Raw genomic sequence first — 21,653 nt, forward strand, 5'->3', positions numbered from 1 at the left:
TACAAGGATTAACTGATACTCTTTACATAAAAAGTATGGAAGGTGAAGTATTTATCTGATTTTTGGTACATAATCTCTCATAAATGTTAGTTCTCATGAACATACTTATAGGACGCTCTCATGGTAACCCCACTATACAGATAAGGAAATGAGTCCTAGAAATGTGGAGAGGTAGCTGGACAGGATGCCTTAAGCCTGAAAGCCCAGCACTGGTAAGGCCAAGGCAGGAAGATTGGCACACATTCAGCCTGGACCACATAGTGAATTCCCAGCCAGCTTGGACTGTAGAGGGAGACACCGCCTTAAAAAAACAAAAGAAGAAGAGAGATGGGGCTGGAGAGATGGCTCTGTGGTAAAATTACTTCCCCCGCAATGAAGAGCACCAGAGTTCACACCCCCAGAACCCACATAAACGATAGGTGGGCATGGTGGTCTACCTGACAGACAGCCTAGCCTTGGAAGGCAGAGACTAGCCATGCTGCCGAGCTCTGGGTTTGACTGAGAGACCTGTGGGTCCCAGTGATAAGGTCGGAGAGCAATAGGAAAGGTGATACCCTTGAACCTCAGGCCTTTACCTGCACATGCATGCATGCGTGCACAAACACGTGTGCCTATACACATGAAACATCGTACACACACACACACACACACACACACACACACACACACACACACACACACACACACACACACGGAACAAAGAAATAAACAAGGAAGGGAAAGGTCAGAAGTCTCCCAGGGAGCAGTGGCCAGCAGGTGACAGCACACCGTGCCGGGGTCCCTCCGTTCCCACCTCCGGAGTTTCCCAGGTAATGAGGGGCCTCTCCTGTGCTGTTCTTTTAAACAAAGTAAACTATGGAAATGCCCATGAACAGAAATGCGAAGAAGAGGCGTGTGGTTGTTGGAGAGGCTTGTCAAATCCTTTTATTTTTAACCGTGGCTTTAGTCAAGGGTATTTCACAAATGCTCGTAAAGTTCATTTCCACCTCAGGCAACTCCTTTCTTTTCACAGATGCCTCTGGAGTGTTATGTTCCATGAATTCTCACAGGAGTGAAAAATACCAGACAAAGTAGACAAAGCCTCCGTTTCCATGATGGTCACAGTTGCAAGAGATGTGGAAAAATTGATATCAAAGCATTAAAATATCACGTAGTATTTGCTTTCATAGAGTTTCTCTAAATAGTGGAAAGGATAATTTCCTTAATTTTTTAAATGATTTTTTTTATAGAATTTCCCAATTTTATTGTTTTTTAATATACATCAGGTAGTTCTTGGGAACAATAAGCTAGTTCTGCAATTGTGGCACCTTAGAATGTACTAAGCATTTGGTGCTGTTGCTTGTTTTGAAGGTTCAGTGGTTTGCAGGTAGGTGCAGCACTATTTGCTAGCTGAGATTCTGTTATTAGTGGCTCGTATACAATTTTCAGCCCGTGAAGAACTAGCAATGGGCTTGGGTCTTAAGGAGATTGTACCCGAGGTGGGCAATGTGAGCACAGCCCGCCTGGAAGCAATGACAAATTATAAATGCTGTCAGCTATTATTTCTTGGATGAAGGAAGAAACAAACCTTGAACCATTAATTCTGATTTGTCTGGTGCACGTGATTTACCCAGCTACATGCCTTGAGGAAATAAAATACATAGTATTAGGCTTGGAAAATAATATACTTTTCAATCAGCCGACTTCAGTCAGCTCGTGAGTTTTCTTTTTTTAAATAATATTTTTCACATTTTCAAATATATCATAGCAGGAATGCAATGAAAAAGATTGAAATGCAGAATGATGTCAATATTCGCTTAGTCATTACCATCGCTGAAGGCCCCAGATGTATTTCCAGTTGTGCTCTGAGCTTTCTTCTAGGCATGACTATTGTAGGGGGCCTGCCCCTACTTTTCTCCCTCTTGAGCAGGGAGAGAGGAAGAATATGTAGATAAACATATAGGGGAGAGAGACAGATAGAAACATAGGACAGCCTTGGGAGGGCCTGGGTCAAAACCCACCAGCCCCTTCTGTCGCTACTAAAGGGCTTTTAAAGGAATGCCAAGGGTGGAGCAAAATACCTCCCCCAGCACAGCCAAGTGCAGACCATCTCATACACCTGGTGATCATGCACATGGCCAAGCCATCCCCTAATGCAGCCCTGCTGTGTAAAGCAAGCTCAGCTCTCGCTAGGAAGCGTGTGTCGGCTCCCACCGATGATCATTGCCTGCTTCCTCACTCAGGTAACCTTGTCACTCACACTTCCTAATTCACCTGCCCTGGTAAGGGAAAGCATGCCTCATAGGGCTTCGGGCATCTCCATCCCCACTCAGTTAAGGGCGAGGGTTTTCCTGCTTAATTTTGCACACCTTCCAGCTGATGCCTGTGGGCCCAGAGCTGTGCACAGCCCACAGGAAGAGCCCCAAAGGCTTGTTCTGGGGTGAGAGCTGCGTTGTCGTTCCGATGCTCTCACTGCTGCAGGCAGGCTCCTCGTCAGCCTGTGCCATTCTTTCCTCTGTGGTCTCAGTGTGTATATGCCCCCAGCACTCGGATTGTTGAAGTCTTACATTCATTACCCTTCTCAGTGTGAAGACCAAACACTTGACACGTGACAGCTTAAGGGGGAGAATTCATTTGGGCTCCTGGTTTGAGGGTGTGGGAAAGCACAGTGACTGGAGTGGCTTGTAGCAATGGCACCAGAGCATGGGACAGCTTGTTCAGTGGACCAAGAAAGCAGGATAGGGTAGGAAACAGGCTGCCCCAAGCCCACTCATTACTCCCAGTGACCCATTCTTATTCCTCCAGCTATGTTCCCCCCCCATTAAGGGAGGTATCACAACCTCCCAAAACAGTATCACCACTTGGGAAGCAAGTTTTCATCCACATTCAAATCATAACAAACCTGAACCCCAAGGTTAAGAATTAGGCATTAGGAAATGGGGCTTTCGGGAGGTGCTTTGGTCCTGGGGACAGAACCCTCAGAGATGAGGTTAGTGGCCTTATCAAAGTGGTCAGAGGGTCCCCTCAGCCCTTTTGCTGCGTGAGATTACAGTGAGAGAATGATGGCCTGTTAGCTAGTGGATAGGTGCTAACTAGACACCAAACGGGCCTTGACCATGGACTGTCAGCCTCCAGAACTGTGAGAAATCAACTCACGTTATAAGCTTCCCAGTTTATGACAGTGTGTCACAGCATCCCAAATGAGCTATAAGACACACACCCCCTTTCTCAACCTCTCTAAAACCTGTCTTTGTACCTCTTCGTCTCGGTTCTTTTAGATCCTCCCTGTTTATCTAGTGAGCGTTCTAGACTTCCCAAGGCCTCGCTGCGTGTTGATTACCTAATGTATTACTACTTTTCTTGTTACGTGCTAAGAGCAACATCATGGTGGCTCACAGTTCAAGGGAACAGCCTATCAAGCAGGGACATCAAGGCAGGAGGAACGTGAGGCTGCTGGTCACAACACATCCACAGTCAAGAAGCAGGAAGTGATGGATGCTTGTACTCAGCTCACTTTTCCTGCTTAAGCACTCTAGGGTCCCACCCCAGGGAATGGCTCCATCCACAGTAGGTACATCTTCCCACTTCAATGAACCGAATCAAGACAGTCCCTCAAAGCCATGCCCGGAAGCCAAGTGAGTCTTGATCTCATCACCAGGTTGGCAGTTGAGATTAACCGTCATCTCTGACAAATGCATTCAACCTTAGGAATGTTGGAAAGCAGGCAGATTTCTTTAAGGCAGATCTGTTGTGTAGCTTCTTTTAGACAGATGGGCTGTTAGATGGCCCTAATCAGATGGAGATAGGGAGAAGGTAGCTGTCGGCTGCCACTTATCAGTGTTTGCCCTGAAGACATAGGCAGTGGCTCCAGGCTATTGGCGGAATGTTGAAAGTACTTTGGAGTTAAAGACTTGGGTTTGCAGTCTCTTCTTCATCCTGTACCACTCACTACCTGGGAAGAAAAGCTCGGACAGGTGCAGAACAAAGGGATTGCTGTTCTCTTTCCATATAAGAGCTGGAGACGTGAGATTTTCTCCAAGGGCAACACCATGTTTTGTCATTCCTGAAAGTGGATGAACCTCATCTATTTGCCCTGACTTGTTAAGATTGGCCCCGAGAAGTAAGTATATCTGAACAAAAACACTTATGGCATTCTCAGACCTCAGGCAGCCCATTCTTTGTGAGTCAAAGATCTCTTTCACCTGGCGTTGCAGAAATGAAGGTATTTTTTAGGAGACACTTATCTCCCTCAATCTGGCTACCAGACTGTTGAAACAATGGACCCCAAAGAAATGAGAATTTCCCCCAGGAATTTCAGACTGGGATAAGGGAAAGGTGCAACCAGAGTGGGAAACTTGTCTCTCAGGAAGAGATATCATACAGTTCTAATAATTTCTCAGACCATTATACAGGATGAGACTGAAGCCCAGAAAATAATGTGTTAGTAATGGGCAGGACCACACCTAGACCAGGACTGTTTAGATGTGCACATCCTTGCACCTTTATTTAAACTTCAATCTTACTTACATTAGGACCTCAAACAATAGATTTGGGGGTCCTGCTGAATCCCTTTGTCCCTGTTCCCCATGTGGCCACATTTCCATTATTAATTAGGTTCTTTTAATTGGCTATGGGGTTGGGTAACAACACATCCTGTGACTCCCAGGTTCAATAACATCCAGGGCTTCCCTTCTTTCAAGACTCCTTCCCTAGCCACTGCCCAGTGTCCTCTTGCCTGACTGACATGTACCCACAGCCAGCTTTCTCCAGTTTCTAGCCTGCCGAATCCGCTTGGAAAACTACATTGACTTGTTTTCTGCCTACACACACACACACACACACACACACACACACACACACACACACACACACACACACCACTTTAAACAGTGCTATCCAGCAATGCGGTTCTTTCTGCCGCTGTGTAAAGTGCTGTTGTGCATCCACAACCATAGGGGTATGTCTGACTCTGATGAAATGAAATAGTAAAGGGTGGAGCCCAGCACTTGATGGAGATAGAACAAACACTAGCTTTCTTAATCTTTTCTGTGGTTGCTCTTCAGACAGGAAGTGACATGTGGCAGGCCATTTAACTCCTGCTCCCTTGCAGGGTTATGGTGCTAGGATAAGATAATGGACCTCTAGCCTTCCCTGTTGGGGGTTAAGTTCATCCTTCAGGTGACTTTAGTTTAACAGGCAATTTGTCCTCACCGTTGTGCCTCAGTTTCCTTGTCTACAGAGTTGGTATTTCACATGATTCCTATTTAGCATAATGTGGACCTTAAATTTGTTATTCTATGAATTGCTTACTAAATACTTGCCTGTCATAGAGCTGAGTGGCTAACTGCAGTATTTAAATATGAGAGGACTGTTTTGTTACTTCAGCTGTAAGCGTGGGGCTGCAGGGCCTCAACCTTAAAGCATTGGGTTTTATTGATACTCAGCATCAGGTAGCACATTCCCTTTAAGCTTGGATTCTCCAAAACAGGGGTGGAGAGTGTTGGGCCAGGGTTGGGATAAAAGCAACACCAGTCTTTCCAAGGACCAGTTTCTGAGTCAGCAAGGCAAGATGTATACATCTCTCAAACACCAGATAAGAGTCACTTGGCATTTGCTGGACACAGAGTCTAGGGCCTTGCCCAGGACCTAAATCTAAATATCCTGGGAGGAATGTTAGAATCTTGATGCCTAACAACCCAGAAAAATAATACTACCTGGAGGCACTAAGCATCAGAACACACATGAAGCTCCAGCAAACATGTCTGCTTGAATCTCACCACTGACGTTCTCATCCGACTGGTACCAGGGGCTGGGAGCATCTATAAGGACCCTTCCCGCCCCCACTTCCTCCTCCTCTCAGATATTTCTAATGTGAGCTAGGATTGAAAAACCACTGAAGTAGACTGTTGGATTTCTAGGTCTTCTCAGAATCAGTTGCAGTGTGTGTGTAACATGCTTACACATATGCAGCCGGCTAAGTTAGGCTCTACGTACAGGAGTAGTCAAGGGCTGAGGCAGGCAAGTGAGGCCCCAGAATTCACTTTCAAAACAGTCTTTCCCTGTGAGGCTTCTGCACGCTGGACTTTCTGAACTATCATTTGTCCCTTTCCTGAACATTGCTGAACAAATGACACCAGATCCCGAGATCTCCCCATTCTGATCCCATCCGTCAGAAATGAATTCATGCCTGAGCTGTGGGTAAAGCTCCAGCTGGCTTTCCTCTGATGGTTATGGTTTCCAGGTATGCATCTTGTTTTTAATATGCTTTGAATCACTTGTTGTGAGTTTTTTGTATGGGCCATGGATGTCACAGGTCAGATGATGAAATCACGTAAACTTGCTGGGACACTACAACAGGTCAAGCCAATTGTCCTTCAGTACGGGGTGGCTGTACTCTTGGAGCTGTTAAACCCAGCGCTGAAGACACCGAGGGCCGCTAGTCTGTTTGTTTCTATTATGCAGACAGAAGCAGCTATAGCCTGATTCATTGAACAGTCACATGGTCAACCTTTCCTATGGCCAAATTCAGACACAATTTACCAATAAGCTTTGCTCTTCACATTTCCCATGTGGCTGGTCTAGACTGAGGCTACTTAATGTATGGTTCTCATAGAGCAGCAGCCTTGGATCTCTGGCTAGAATATACATTCTCAGGCCTCGCCCCATCTGGCTCAGCCTGTTGGGTCTGCCTGACTGCCTGGCACCCTGTTTTGTTGTATTATACTGGCTGATTTCCGCTAGTATGAGTCAGCATCTGTAAGTCCCATTAACTTTAAAGATACTGAGAAGGTAATTGCCGAGCCTGGGAGGTCAGACTTACCTTTGGGCAGAGGTGAATCTATCAAGAAATTGTTACTGAACTGGTAGCCAGTTGGGGTCTGTCTCTTTCTTGTCTGATTCTCTAGAACTCCAGACCTGTGAGGCTACCACATGTTCCTGTAGATTACTCCAGTGGGGCTCATTTGGTTCTGCCATGTGCATACCAGTGAACTGTCCAGTGGCAGGAGCCTGCTCTACAGCCACCTTTGGAGCCTTTGCAAATGGTGACGAAAAGAGACTTCTTGAAATTCTATGGGGTAGCCAGGAATGGTGGTTGCATGCCTGTAATCCCAGAACTTGGATGTGTTTAGTTACGAAGTGAGATGTAGGACAGCTGGGCTATATGAGACTGTCTCAAAATCACAGACAAACACACAGCAATTCTATGGAGTGCATCTCTCTATAAATTATTAGCATTTTTTATTTTATAGATATTTAGAGAAAATTTAGGGTCACAGGTAAATTGAGGAAGGCACAGAAACATCCTACACGCTTCCTATCACCTGAGCAACATCTCCATTGTCAACATTCCCCATAAGCATCTTTTAATAACTAACGTCTACACTTAATTCAGACTTCCTGAGCTCTTACCTAATATCCGTTTCCTGTTCCGGGACCCCATCCAGGGCACCACGTGACATTGAGTCATCTCTTCGGAGGCTGCTCTTGGCTAAGTTTCTCGGTTCCTTGTTTTTGATGACCTTGGCAGTTTTTGAGAAGTATTTTTAGGTTGTTCTTCAGCTGGAATGGGGATTTGTTTGGTGTCTTTGTCATGCTCGGGTCAGGCTTACCAGTTCTTAGGTGGAAAGACCACCACCAAAGCAGGCTGTTCTTAGCCCGCATAGCTGGGTCTTGGGCTATGAAGATAATTTACAGTGTGGAGATTAGCTTTCATTAGGCTGAGTCAGTGTTTGCTGGGTTTTTTCCACTTGGCAAGCCACTTTCCTCCCCTTCACCTCCAGTACTCATAGAAGGAAGTCACTGTGTGCTGTGTAAGGAGCGGGTGTTACTACACGCCACTTCCTTCAGAGTAGAGCAACAATATGTATGAACTATTTGGAATTTTTCCATGTGAGTGCTTGGTTAATCCTCTACTCACATTCATTCAGTCATTCATTTATATCCGTTTGATATATTAATATTTACTCTATGCTTTGTGCTATAATTTAATCCTATTGAATGTTTTTGGTTAAGTCACTCCTTACGTCAGTTCTCTAGGGTCGCCATAACAGCACAGACTGAGGGGATGAACTGACAGTTTTATGTCTCAGAGTGATGCTTCAGGGATCAGCTTCCCTTGGCTTGGAGATGGCAGCTCTGTGTTGTCCTCTGTGTGCGTCCATATCCCGATGTCCACTTCTTACAAAGACATGCGTGAGATTGATGGAAACACAACTGCCATCCCCTCACCGTAACCTCTTACCTCTTTTGAAGTACAGCCCAGTTCTGAAGTGCTGGGGAGATGGGGCAGAATGTGAATTTCAGAGGAACAGCGTTCGGCTCATGCTATTGCTTGAAGGCCTCTTGAGGAGATAATCATTTTTGCCAAGCATTAATCAGGAGTGGTGGACATGGGCTATGTTTTGTAGCTTACCTTATCAACACTGTCATCCTGTCAAGAGGCAATAGTGTGCCTTCCCTACAGTAGCTGAGGGTGGAGAATTGGAAACCAGCTGCTTTGCTATGGGAATGGAATGCTGTGACTGAGGACCCTCTGTTGCGGCCATAATGATATCGTGGGGCCCAAATGTGTTCAGAGGAACCAAGAGAACTTTCAGGCAAGCTGTGTAAGTGAGGTGTGGGACGTTAACTGGGAAACTTGTGGCCACATGCTTTTTGTGTGAGCTGTCTCTGCCGTTACTGAAAAGCATCATCTCTAGCTACGTGATTGTACCCAGAAGCTGGAAGTATGATCTCAGTGCTAAAAATGTGGAAGAAAAATCGGTGATTTATTTGCTTTTTTATTTTTGTAAAGCTGGGGATGAAACCCAGAGCATCAAATGTGCTGGACAAGCCCTCTACAATTGAGTTTATCCCCATCTCAAGTTGGAAGATTACTTCAAGGGTAACTGCTGCTTAACCTGTGTGCCAGTCAGTATGGCACAGAAGGATCTTTGTCTCTATTCTTAGCTAAGGGTCATGCAACGAAAAGCCTTCTGATGTGCACCTTGACCAGAGCGGGTATGGGTGTTGTGTAATGAACACCTATCCCTGGGCCCTTAGCCCAATCTTTGAAGCCACCTGAGTTGATCATGACCTCACAGACAAGAGAGCCTGCTAGGTTCTGTGCTTTCAGCATGTCTGGTCCTAGCAAAAGGTAAGCATGGCCTCATAGTACCTCATGTCACATGTCATGCAAGCGTCCTCTTGTAGCACTAGCTTGGGGAAATGGCCCAAGTGTAGAAAGATGTTATTAAAGGCTGGGGAGGTGCAGAGGGTCAGGGGAGGCTAGATGAAAGGAGCCTGGCTAATGAGGACAAAACATCAAGAGATAGAAGGAATAAAATCTGTTGCTCCCAGCATGGGGAAGACTGCAGTTCACAACAGCCTATCGTATATGCAATGGCAGAGAGGACTTTGAAGGCTCTAAACACATACGTAACAAGGAGAGGTAATGTCCATTCCTCTGATTTGATCCAGGCATTCCTGTATGCAGGTGCTGAAATACCACACTGAATGCCATGAATATGCACAGTTAATGTATAGCACACACACACACACACACACACACACACACACACACACACACACACACACACACACACACTACTATGAGGTATAAAAGAACAAGTTTGGAGAAAGCCTGAACCTCAGTGCAGATTTCTTCATCAGTGTGATGAATGCTGACTGACATCCTGCCCTCCAACTTCTACTCTTCTTTAGCTACGGGACCTTTAGACCAGTCATTATGGCCCAGGGAAAACCATAGGCTCACATGCTTGAACATTTGGTCCCCAGTTGCTGGTATTCTGGAAAGCTGTGGAAACTTCAGGAGGTGGGACCCATCTGGAAGGAATAGGTAACAGGGGAACAAGCCTTGGCATCTCTAGTCTGACCCTGCTTCCTGTCCCTTCTTGGCTTCTTGGTCTGTGAGCAAGGAACAGCTTCATGTTTCAAGTGTCATGGCTGTGAGCCAGCATCAGCAGGATGCCTTCCCTGCCATGATGTACCGGATCCTCAAGCCATGGGCCACATAAATTCTCCCTTAAGTTGTTTCTTGTTAGGTATATGGTCACAGTGATGAGAAAAGTGACTAATACATCGGTTGAAGGCCATACTCCCCAACTTCCGTTGTAACCGGATGTGGCCATGTGATTCAGTTCCAGCCAGTCAGATGTAAGTAGGAGTGTAGTATGTAGTTCCAGTGAGACATCTGAGGGGAGTCCTTCTAGAAAAGGGTATGTGTCATTTGCTCCTTTTCCCTCCCCCTTTTCCCTTGGTCCTGGGATGCGGTGGCTGGAGTTTGAGCAGGCATCATAGACCATGACATGCTCTTGAAACTAGAAGCCTGATGTGAAGACAGTAGATCCAGGGAGACAGACTCTGCTGAGGTCGAGTTGTGTCAGGCACAGCTGTGCACAGACTTACAACCTCTGCATAAGAGAGAGAAAAGCCTTTCATCTTAAGGCATTGGTGTTTATTTTCTGTTATGTACAGCCAAACCTAGTTCTTTCTTAATGAACCTTTGGTATGCATGAAAATCATCTGGGGACTCCACTTGAAAATACTTGCTGTCTGGATACCAGTTCCAGACGTTCTGATTTCATTGGTCTGGCATAGACTCCAGGCAAGTGTCATTCTTTTAAAGTACTCAAGTGACTCTGAGTGACCAAGGATGAGAGCCACTGTTCTAATTCTGTGTGTGTGTGTGTGTGTGTGTGTGTGTGTGTATGTGTGTGTGTGTGTGTTGCATGCCCATGGGTGTACATGTGCACCCATGTGTGCATGTGGGGAGGCAAGAGCAGGACAGAGGGTGTCTACCTCTATTGCTCCCTCCCTACTGCCTTGAGACAGAATCTTTTTGAATTGGAAATTTGCCATTTAGGATAGGCTGGCCGGCCAGTCCTTGGAACTACCGTCTCTACCACCCAGTTCTGGGGTTACAGGCATGTGTGGCCATACTCGGCATTCTACGTGGGTGCTGGGGATCTGAACTCAGATCCTCATGCTTGTAGAGAGGTGCTTTTATCCACTGAGCCATCTCTTCAGCCCCAGAATAAGAGGTTGTGGCTGCCCCCTCTGAGCTCCAAACTCAGGACCTTCAGATGTGAGACTGACAGGCACACTGCCTGCTGCACTGAGAAGTGGGCTCCTGGTTTTTATTGTCTTCTTTAGTGACTACTCACTGGGAGGAAGGGTTTTTCTGATACTTTGTGACACATGTTCTGTTTCTGGGGCCCCAGAGGCCAGTCCTGGGATCAAGGCATATGGAACTAATTTAAAACAAGGTGCATTTAGCTATTTCAAACAATCTGGAGGATTTGAATGCTAATGTGCACACCAGCAGATTCCAGAGGCTTAGAAAGCTTCAAAATGGAGGTCCATGAAGACTGTGCAGTGTGTGTTACTTCTGAGGAAGTGAGTGAGCCTTATGCATTTCTCTTCCCTCCGCCGAGTTCAGTGGCTCTTCTGGAGATAGCAAGGACCTTGGCAGTGGGGCACTGGAAGCTAAGTAAAGAGTCTGACAAAGATGAACTGTAGCCGAGTTACTTGAAGGGGACAAGGACAGTTCTACATTTTTATTTCTATGAAGTCAGTTAAGTGCTTGCATATCTGAGGAGTCTTCACGATAAATCAAAACCCGGTTTAATTTCCCAGGCTATCCATTATACCAATTTGACAGCGATTTCTCTCTTTCCTGGCCAGAGGCAGAGACTTGAAATGATCATGTGCCATTTTTTATATGCCTCATTCAGAACAAGGCTTTCCAATATGTCTCCAGCTGCTGTATCTCCTGAAGTTCATTGGTGAGAACGGAGTCACAACCTTTTTTTTTCCCCTGCTGATGCGCTGTGAGTACAGATTCACTCTGATAGACTGAACCCAGCCCAAACTACCTGGTTCTCCTTTCCCTTGCTAGAGAGGGGCAAAGTGCGCTGAACCTGTCACTATGAATGCCTGTAAGGGGCTTGTGTTGGCCAACGGCCACAGCCATTGTCAAAGAGATTTCATGGGGACAGTAGAGTATGTGACTGGGCATGGTAAGTATTGTGTAATGTGAAGAACTCTATCTAATGATTGTATAGCCCATAATTTCTATGTGTAATAATGTATAATATAGTAATCCTACTGTGCATACAAGCAGAGAAAGGCAGATGACATGATGAGAAGATAGAGGTAGGCCTCTGGTAGAGACACATGATGTTATGGGAAATGACCCATCTCTATAGTTCAGCAGGTATTGCCAGCAGTGTGGATGCTCATTCTGTGTCTCAGCAGCATTGATACAATGATGGGATTTCCTGTTAGGCCACCCTAAACCCTTTGCAATGACTGTTGGATGTGTGTGCATTTGTGAAATTCCACATTTCAGTGGGTATAGAGAAAGAATGGGGAGGGGGGATTTGTCTCCCTCGTACTTTACCTTTGCAGCCTTTTCTAGAAGATTTGTAAATGGAACATCTGAAAAGCACTAGTTTCTACTGTTGGCACTGGTTAGCTCGTGCAAAATTTGCCTCAGTTGTCATTTAGAGATTTGTATCATTTCTCAGGCACCTTCCACCTTTAAAATATTGTACAATGTTATTTCCAAACACAGTCGGTGGGTGGGGAGGGCAGCGGGCTGTTTCTGCCTTGCCACCCCACATTGAGCTTAATTCAGAAGGCATTCTGCTCTAGTTTTTTTTTTTTTTTTCCTGTTGATGTGATAAAGCACTCTGATCAAAAGCAATGTAGAAGAGGGGAGGGTTTGTTTCAGTTTACTTCTCCTAGGTCACAGTCCCTCTTCGAGGCAAATCAGGGCAGCAACCGAAGGCAGGGATCCTCTGGTGGCAACAGTGGAGGAAGCTTGCTTGCTGGCTTGCTCATTGTATCACTCTCTGGTTGATGTTTAGCTTTCTTATACATCCCAAGAGTGCTTGCTTAGGGATGGTGCCACCCACAGTGAGCCTTCCTGCATCAGATACATGATCACAGTCCAAACCTGATCTAAGCAACCCCTTAACCGAGGCTTTCCTCTCAGATGTCTCCAGCCTGTGTCAAGTTGGTAATTAATACTAATTCTGACACATTCTTGCCCCAATAAGGAGGGCCTAGTTGACAGGAAAGGAACATGGAATGGGGGATGGAGTTCAATTATTCTGTAATATTGAAGCCCTGGGGGACTGCTTCAGGGGAAATGGGTAGAGAAAAGTTTCGGCTGAAGCTCACGTAGGTGTCTGGACTGGGACTCTTAGTTATGTTTCTATTACTAAGAAGAGACATCATGGCCAAGACAACTTATAAAGGACAAATTGAATTTGAGGGGCTCATGGTTCCAAGGTTTAGAGTCCATGACCATGATGGGGGAAGGCATGGCAGCAGACAGGCGGACGTGGTGCTAGAGCTGGAGCTGAGAGCTCACGTCTGATCTATAGGCCGGAGGCAGAGAGAGTGAGCTAACTAGGGAAGGCGTGGGCTTTTGTAACCTCAAAGCCCACCTCGAGTGACTCACATCCTATAAAAAGACCACACCTCTGACAGTAAAGCTGTACTTCCCAATCCTTCCCAAACAGTTCCACTAACTGGGGACCAAGCATTCAAATATATGAGCCTGTGGGGGCCATTCTCTTTCAAAGCACCACAAAGGGTCCCTCAGGAGTCACGATCTGAAGAATTTTTATACCACAAACTGGGTCTTCAGCTGACTCAGGATGGGGTCTTTCTATATTAATTCCAGGCTGCTGCTGCTGCCCACTCACCTTACCTGATCCAGCAAGCAATGTCCTCAAGGAATATGACATCAGTCAAAAAGTGGATGAGCTGGTCCCAGTCAAACCTCATTGGTCTAGATACAGGACCACGAGGTAGCCGAAGCCCTGGAATGTCTCCACAGGGCCCCAGCCGATGCTGCTCTGAAATAGGCTGCGGAGAAATGCAGTGAAGACCTCACAGGCATTCTTAAGTGTGGGCTGCAGCTGCTGCAGCCAGCCCTGCCCACTGCTCTACTGCCTCTGCTCTGGGAGGTGAGACAGGATGCTTTGGGAAAACTCCCTGTCTTGAGGTCTGCTGCCAGACTCTGAACCAGACACGGTGCTTCAGCAGACCTGAGGATGAGAATTCTGAGGTGCCAGTGGCTTCTCCCAGGGGCAAGGTATCAGACCAGGATTTCCATGATCTAACATCCATGAATTCCTTCTGTCAAGATGATGCAGCTTCAGCTTGTCCCCGGGCCCAGGACCTGCATGGCTCCTGAAAGCTTCATTTTTATTTTTATTAAGACAAACTCTTTCATTGGCTTGGAACTTGCCAAGTAGGCTAGGCTGGGGCTCAGTGATCTGCCTGTGTGCCTCTCCAGCACTGAGATTAAAGGTGTGCACCACCGCGTCTGAACCTTTTTTCATGAAGTCAATATTGACTTTTGCTGTCACCGGTCGGTCCCAGCAGCCCTTTTGCTCCTTGCCTTGTTTGAACTCTCACTACCATTCAACCCTGGACTCCTGTCTCTGTTTCTCAGAGCTTCCTTCCCCTTGTTTTTCGTGCCTTTCATTCTATCAGTCCCTTGGCTTGCTTCCTACTGCTTTGGTCCTTCCCGTTTGCTATCTCTGTTTATTAGTGCTCCTAGGAGTTCCGGCTGTGTGCTTTCTTACGTCAAACTTACACCATTCTGCAGGTTAGATCGTTCATATCCATGGCTTCGGTCCAATAGCCATACCATTAGTACACTCCTAAATGAGTGTTTTCACAGAACTGAGCAGATATTTTCACTTGTATATTTTGCCTTGAAGTCAACAAGTGCAGGTCTGGACTTGGCTTCTATTGGAAACACAGCATCTCCAACACCTTCCTCCTCTGGCCCCACCTTGCTCTCTCAGACATGAGGCTGATGGCTTCTTCTCTAAACTGGGACTGCCTCGGTCCCTCAGAATTAGGAAAATTGACCAACTGGCTTTAAAAGGCATTCTATATAGGCCAGCCAGGGCCACATAGAGAGACCCTGTCTCAAAAACACCAAAATATAAACACATTTACAAAAGGCTTTCTGTAGCCCTTTAGTTCAAGTCTCTAACTTACAGGCAGGCCCCTTGACTCTAATCTTAAAACTTTTTGTTAGCTTTCTCCAGCCCTTATTTAAGTCCATACATTTCTCACTTTCACAGGACTTTTCTGTCCTCTGTCCCTTAAGCATGCAGTTTTCTCTGCCTCCATCTTCTTCTTCCCTAGTCATTTTCTGACCATGTATCCAGACCTCAGCTTAGCTTACATGTCGGTTCTGCAGGGAGGTCCTTCCTCCTCCTTGGACAAAGCAGTAGCCCTTTTTACTGAATAGTCTTTAACTCATGCTTTTCCTGCCTCCACCTCCCAAATGCTGGGATCACAGGCACACACAGCCTGGCTCAGTTCTCAACTCTTGACTTCACATTAGTAGCTGCGGAGGAAGTTTTAAAAAGGACTCAGTGATCTAGTTCATGCCCCAACCCAGAGAGCTGGAAGGGGTGTGAATCAGGAATTTCCTGGACAGATTGGTAAATCCTCACCGAGTGAGGCTCCATCTCTGGTCTGGGAACCACTGTTTGAACCCATTGGTCTAAGAGCTAGACCCCACTGCAGGCTTCCCACCCACAAGTGCAGCCCTCTGCATGGCACTCATTACACATTAATACTACTGCCTGATAAAAACCATTTTTCTTGCTCAAAAGGCAAACGGTTCTTTTTTGTAAGAGGTCAAGTTCCCTGACTTTCTTCTTCCTTCTTATCCCTTGGGTTTAGCAAGGTCCTAGTAAGTAGTAAGGACTTATTTAGTGTATGTTGGATAAAATGAATAAAAGGATGTCTGGGTAAGAAGGTAGGTTGATTATAGCTATGTATCGACCAAGGGGAAAACACTACAGAGTAAACCTAAGGGTGCTGTATGTATCTGTCGTCTTGATTAGGGCTCATTGTTCATTCAAAGGTAATAAATGTCTCTTGAGGTGTTCCTGTGCCTCAGTTCTGCTGCACATTTTCACCAGTACTTGAAACACACAGCACACACACACACACACACACACACACACTTCCATGCTTGTGTATGTGGTAGTCTATATTTTGGAAAGGCAAATTTGCTTCTACTTATTTGTTCAGTTTTTTTTTTTAGAAAGGGACATAGGAGCTCACTCTGTAGCTTGTGGTGGCCCTAAATTCATGGAGATTCTCCTGTTTCAGCTTCCAGAGCATTAGGATTACAGGCATGAGACACTGTGGAGGGTTTCAGAGTAGAAGAAGACAAAGAAGACCAGAAAGCATGCATGTGTATTTCTTTATTGCCAACATATTTAATTTCTAAAAATGACCTTCAGCCCTGCTAGGGTTGTTGTGGATTAATTACTTCTTTTGGGAGAGGGTATTCTGAAGTAGATCAAAACCCTTTTATTGGGCTAGGGACGTAGCTCAGCATATGCTAGGCCCTTGATTCTATTTCCAACACTACAAGCCAACCAACAGCCAACCACAAAAGCCCTTTTAATGTTTGTCTACTATATAAAAGTTTTTGTTTCTTGAGTGAGAGACCAGAAGAGGTTATAGATTATACTTACAAAGTACATGCGTATTTACTTGTTATTTATTGAATGCTTTCTATATGAAACACAACTGTAGAAATGATAGATACATTTTCTGCCCTTCTTTTTAGTTCATGGTGGGAAATATGCAAGCAATCAGTATTTAAAATATAGTACAGTAAGTGCTTGTATAATTTAAATTTGGTTTGTCTCCTCCAAAACTCACACTGAAAACTGATTACTGTTTGGCATTGTTGGGAGGTGGGCCTTTAAGAAGTGTTTGAGGAGAACTAATGCCTTCCTGTAGTGTGGTCTGTAGCTAGAGTTTTCCTGCCTTGCCCACAGTCAGGACAAATCTTTGTCACCCGCCAGTCCCACAGCCGCTCAGACCCAACCAAGTAAACACAGAGACTTATACTGCTTACAAACTGTATGGCCGTGGCAGGCTTCTTGCTAACTGTTCTTATAGCTTAAATTAATCTATTTCTATAAATCTATACCTTGCCACGTGGCTCATGGCTTACCAGCAGCTTCACATTCTGCTTGTCCTGGTGGCAGCTGGCAGTGTCTTCTTCTGCCTTCCTGTTCTTTCTTTTCTCCTCTGTGTTAGTCCCTCCTATACTTCCTGCCTAGCCACTGGCCAATCAGTATTTTATTTATTGACCAATCAGAGCAACACATTTGCCATACAGAACATCCCACAGCAGTGGTCCTCTTTAAATTTTAATTTAGTGTTATTTACATTTATATAATGATGGGGGGTGGGGCATACCATTGCTTGGGTGTGGAAATCAGAGGCCAACTTGTAGGAGTTTAGGTTCCAAGGACCTATCTTGGTTTGTCAGACTTTCTGGCAAGTGCCTTTACCCACTGAGCTGTGTTATGGCCCTGAGTTTTCACACTTAGGAGCCTGGGTTAGTCACTGCAAGAGTGGGGAGTTTGAAAAAAGCCCACCATTGTCTACACCCCTGCTTGCCCTTTTGTGTTGTGCCGTAAATTGAAGCAGCGTGAGGGCCTCACCACTCACTCACAGGAGCTTGGTTTTGGACCTCCAGCATCTAGAGCTTGAGTCACAGCATACCTCTTTTCTTTGCAGAGTACCTAATCTCGGGAATTCTGTTTCAGCAACAGAAACCAGACTAAGCTGATGCGACAGTAAACTGTGTGAAGAGTCTTGGAAGTATCCAGTGTTACTCATAGACAAGTGCAGACCTGCAGGGTTATGTTCATCAGCATGGAGCATCAGCTGGGTTGCAGGTTATCTGTTGTCTATGGGCCATACCTCAGGGCAGATCCCGGAAGAAATACCAAGAGCTTTATCAGACCAGTCAAGTGTCTAGGACTCATGGATGAGATTCAGTAGGATCATATGTGTCAGAAAATGCACAAAGCCCCATATTTACATGTTTAGAACTTCTGAAGTGAGTTCATTGTTCTCTTATGTTCTGTGCTGTGTAAATTGAAGGAGGAACAAAAAGAATTGGTGAAGAAGTGATACTGTGCCTACAGTAAAACTGGGATTTCCCTAGGACCCCCACAAATATAGAAGTAATCTGTGGCCAACAATACTTTAAAAAATACGTTACGATCAAACAATACTTAACATATACTAGGAAAACTCAATAAAGAGTTTTAATTTTGTGAAGAACTTAACAATAGTGGCAGGAATGTTGTGGGAATAATTGATCATTTTCTCATTAGATTTAAAGTCCATTTGATAAGATGGACCTTCACTCATGGCTGCCTAGGTCATAGCCCCCAGGACTATTATTCTGCTAAACAGACATAATAAACCACTCCCAAGTTCATATCTTTATACCCCCAGATTAGGGTGTCTCTCAATCTTATCAGAGAAGCTCCTTTTTGCAGTGGTTGATAATTAATTTAGAGGCCAACAACCAGTCATTGGGCAGAGAATAAGAGATGGTCGAGTGCTCACCCCAAAATGAGATATCTGTACCACACTCCTCCCCACCGAGGCTGAGGGGACATCATGGAAGAAGAGGCAGAAAGATTAAAGGGCCAGCAGGAGTGGATGTCTGTAGCAAACAGTATTTTCTGGACATGATAGCATAGTTGGACACACAGACTCACAATGGCTGAAATTGCATGCACGAGATTTGCACAAAATCAAACCATCCAAAATTCCAGCATGGATCAGGGAGGGGCTTATGAAGTCCCACCATTGTCTGAGAAGCTATTGGCTTCGATAGCTAATGGGAGAGTCAGGGTTCTTCAGGGATGTGAGCACTGAGAGGCTGCCTATGCTCTGATACATGTTCCCAAAGTCATGTACATACAGACAGCACTGAATGGACCCAGTAGGTATTACATTTTTAAAAAACACATGAAATTGAGAAGGAAAAGTAGGGAGGAGGATAGGGGAGGATTTAGAGGAGAGGGAATGGGGAATGGATTAGATTCAAACACATCATAATATATATGTATATATATGAATATTGAATAAAATATTTAATAAAGAAGATCACTCACCAAAAAAAAAAAAACAAAAAAAACTTAAAAGAAACATTTTTATGGATTCCTCAGTTTAAATTTTCATCTTGTCAAGATGTCTTTAGCAATATGCCAGGATTCCAGCCCTGGAACAGGTAGCAGCCTTGCCCAAACAGGAAACAAAGAGGAGATGGATGCATGTGCTCGTGTATCTGCCATGGGATGACTTGTCTACCTGGCATCAGGTCGGCTTACTGTCCGATTTTCACCCTGTGAACAGAGAGCCCCTCACATGGGAAACTTGTTTATGCTGACAGATGTCCCTGCGGCTTTTATCTCACCAGTACACAGTTTATGTCTGTTGACTTGCCCACCATGGGGAGCCCCTGGATCTTCGGATAAGAGGCACAGATTCGGTGTACCCCCACAGTAGGAGGAGTGCAAAGGTTTTCTTTATAGATCCTGGGAAGGGATGATGCAATGGGTAGGGCAGTAACCCACTGACCTTCAGGGGTCAAAGAAGACAGGAATTTGAAAAGTCAGACAGGATTGAGAAGTCTAGCACAGAGAGAAAGGGAGGGAGAGGGACAGGCTTCCGGAGAGTATATAAAGGGCTAGGTGGGCGTCACTTTAAACTACCTGTCAGGGACTAAATGGCCCTTTTGAAGGAAGCAGGAGAAAGGTGGGCTTGAAGTATTCTAGACAGAAGCGCTTTCTCTTGAATTCTTGCTGGCCACAGGCTCCAGTCCTTTGGGAGAAGTGTTCTACTAACACCGAGGCAACACCTTGGATCTCCATTCTTGTTGGGTACCACCACTGTGGCCACTATGATCCCTGCTCTGAGTTCTAGACATGATGACTCAAGCTTGCCATGTGGCAGGGACCCTATCAGGCTTTCCCAATAGCCACTCCTACACATGCCATTTGACAGGCAAGGAACGAGGCCCAAACAGCCTAGGAAATTCTGGATTAGACAGCCCATCTTCAGGGAGCCGGGTTTGGATCTACCAGAATCAGAAGTCTGTGTTCTTTTCACAGCACAATTCTGATTTATTTTATGGTTCTATGGTTCACAGGGTGTTTCCCATTTCAAATAACTGAAATAAATTCAAACAGACTTTAACAAAAAAGGGCAATTTGCTACAAGGACAGAGTGTCTTGAGGAACTGAGAGGAATGCGGATGGCTTCCAGAAGGAACTGGAACCAAACCCCAGGAAGCTGTAATTCTTTCTCACTGGCTTGCCTCCTCTCTTGCACATCTGCTTCGCTGCTCTTTGCCTCTCTCAGCTGAGGCTGTAGACGTGTAGATGATGGAAACGTAGCTTCTGCACTGTTTCCACCATGCAGAGATGAACTGTCCCTAAATACAGATGCCTCAAACAGGCACCCGCGCTGGGGCCAATCAGCTTTAGCCAAGTGGCCAAAGAATGACATCATTCAGATGTGACTGCCATGGGATTTGAAGGTACTATACCATACCATATGGATAATATACTAATGGATAATATACTCTCTTGTCTATTATTGGGGTGGAGGGGATAGAGTAGTGCTGGGGATCACATTGAGACTTAGTGCATGGTGGGTTGAGTAATTATTATTTATTTATTTTTGAAAAGGCCAGGGTAGATTTAAATTTTCAATTCTTGGGCTTTGGCCTCCTGAGTACTGAAATCAGGGGAGCATGCCATACCTTTGGGGCGCTTTGCAATTGTAGCAAAGAGAGCCTGTCTCTTCCCCTTTTTTGTTTGTGTGGCGTGACTGCCGCCATTTCTGGGTATTCTGGTTCATGAGAAGAAGTCTAAGACTGTCTTTCCACATTTGCCCTATGACTGTAGTTCTTTGAAAACAGGATTGGCTAAACATACTGTAGCAATGAGATTCCTCTTTTGAAATACAGTGTTCCTCCAAGTCATTCCTTATCACCCAACTGTCTGTACACACTTGCATGAGTGTATCTCTCTCTCTCTCTCTCTCTCTCTCTCTCTCTCTCTCTCTCTCTCTCTCTCTCTGTCTTTCTGTCTCTCTCTCACCCCCCCCCCCACCTACTCAGAAGACACCATCTCCGCTGGGAGTGTGACTTTTCCCTTGGGCTGTAGTAGCAATTCTGTAGGCTCTTTTCGTCCGCAGGAAGGGAATGACCCCCAGTTAAACCCACTGCTCACTGTTTCTTTCCAGTGTTGAGCGCCCTTTCCCAACAAGCCCTGCTTCCCCACAAATGCTTGCATTAGGCACAGTTTCCTTAGGGCCCTTAGGAGGAGATGTTGGCCATCCTTTCTTCTCTCAGGTGAAGTAGCTCCTAAGGAAAGACATCAAATTTCAACGGTCAGCTACACACTTCCCGTTTTCTCCTGCAGCTGTAAAGAAAAAGAAGCTCCAGGGGTAGAGGTTGTGATCTTTTTTTTCGAAGTAGCCTTAACTTGTAAATATAATAAAAAAATTTTGCAGGTCACTTGTTTAGAACTCGATTTTATTATTATTATTATTATTATTATTATCATCATCATCATCATCATCATCATCATTATTTCATTTTCTGAGACAGGGTTTCTCTGTGTAGTTTTGGTGCCTGTCCTGGATCTCGCACTGTAGACCAGGCTGGCCTCGAACTCACAGAGATCTGCCTGGCTCTGCTTCCCGAGTGCTGGGACTAAAGGTATGTGCCACTGCCACCTGACTAGAACTCGATTTTATTCCATCACACGAATAATGCTGTCCCTGTCTAG

General features: G+C 45.3%; 1 protein-coding gene across 3 annotated transcripts in view; it reads left to right on the top strand.

Moving 5' to 3' along the window:
* Rnf144b (ring finger protein 144B) overlaps positions 1 to 21,653 on the top strand; it is a 151,792-nt gene that overhangs the window by 50,621 nt on the left and 79,518 nt on the right. Inside the window, exon 1 of one of the 3 annotated variants that reach the window (XM_042278425.2) lies at positions 902 to 4,099. The exons of 1 other annotated variant lie outside the window; for it this stretch is intronic. Coding sequence is in view for 1 of the 2 variants with exons in the window: in XM_076573269.1 (XP_076429384.1) it covers positions 20,383 to 20,395 (13 nt within the window). In the remaining variant the exon portion in view is untranslated. Of the gene's footprint in view, positions 1 to 901; positions 4,100 to 20,225; positions 20,396 to 21,653 lie in introns of those variants that run through there. One more of the 3 variants, XM_076573269.1, reaches the window with a different exon arrangement.

This window comes from Peromyscus maniculatus, chromosome 5 (genome assembly GCF_049852395.1).
Source record: "Peromyscus maniculatus bairdii isolate BWxNUB_F1_BW_parent chromosome 5, HU_Pman_BW_mat_3.1, whole genome shotgun sequence".
Lineage (NCBI taxonomy): Eukaryota > Metazoa > Chordata > Mammalia > Rodentia > Cricetidae > Peromyscus > Peromyscus maniculatus.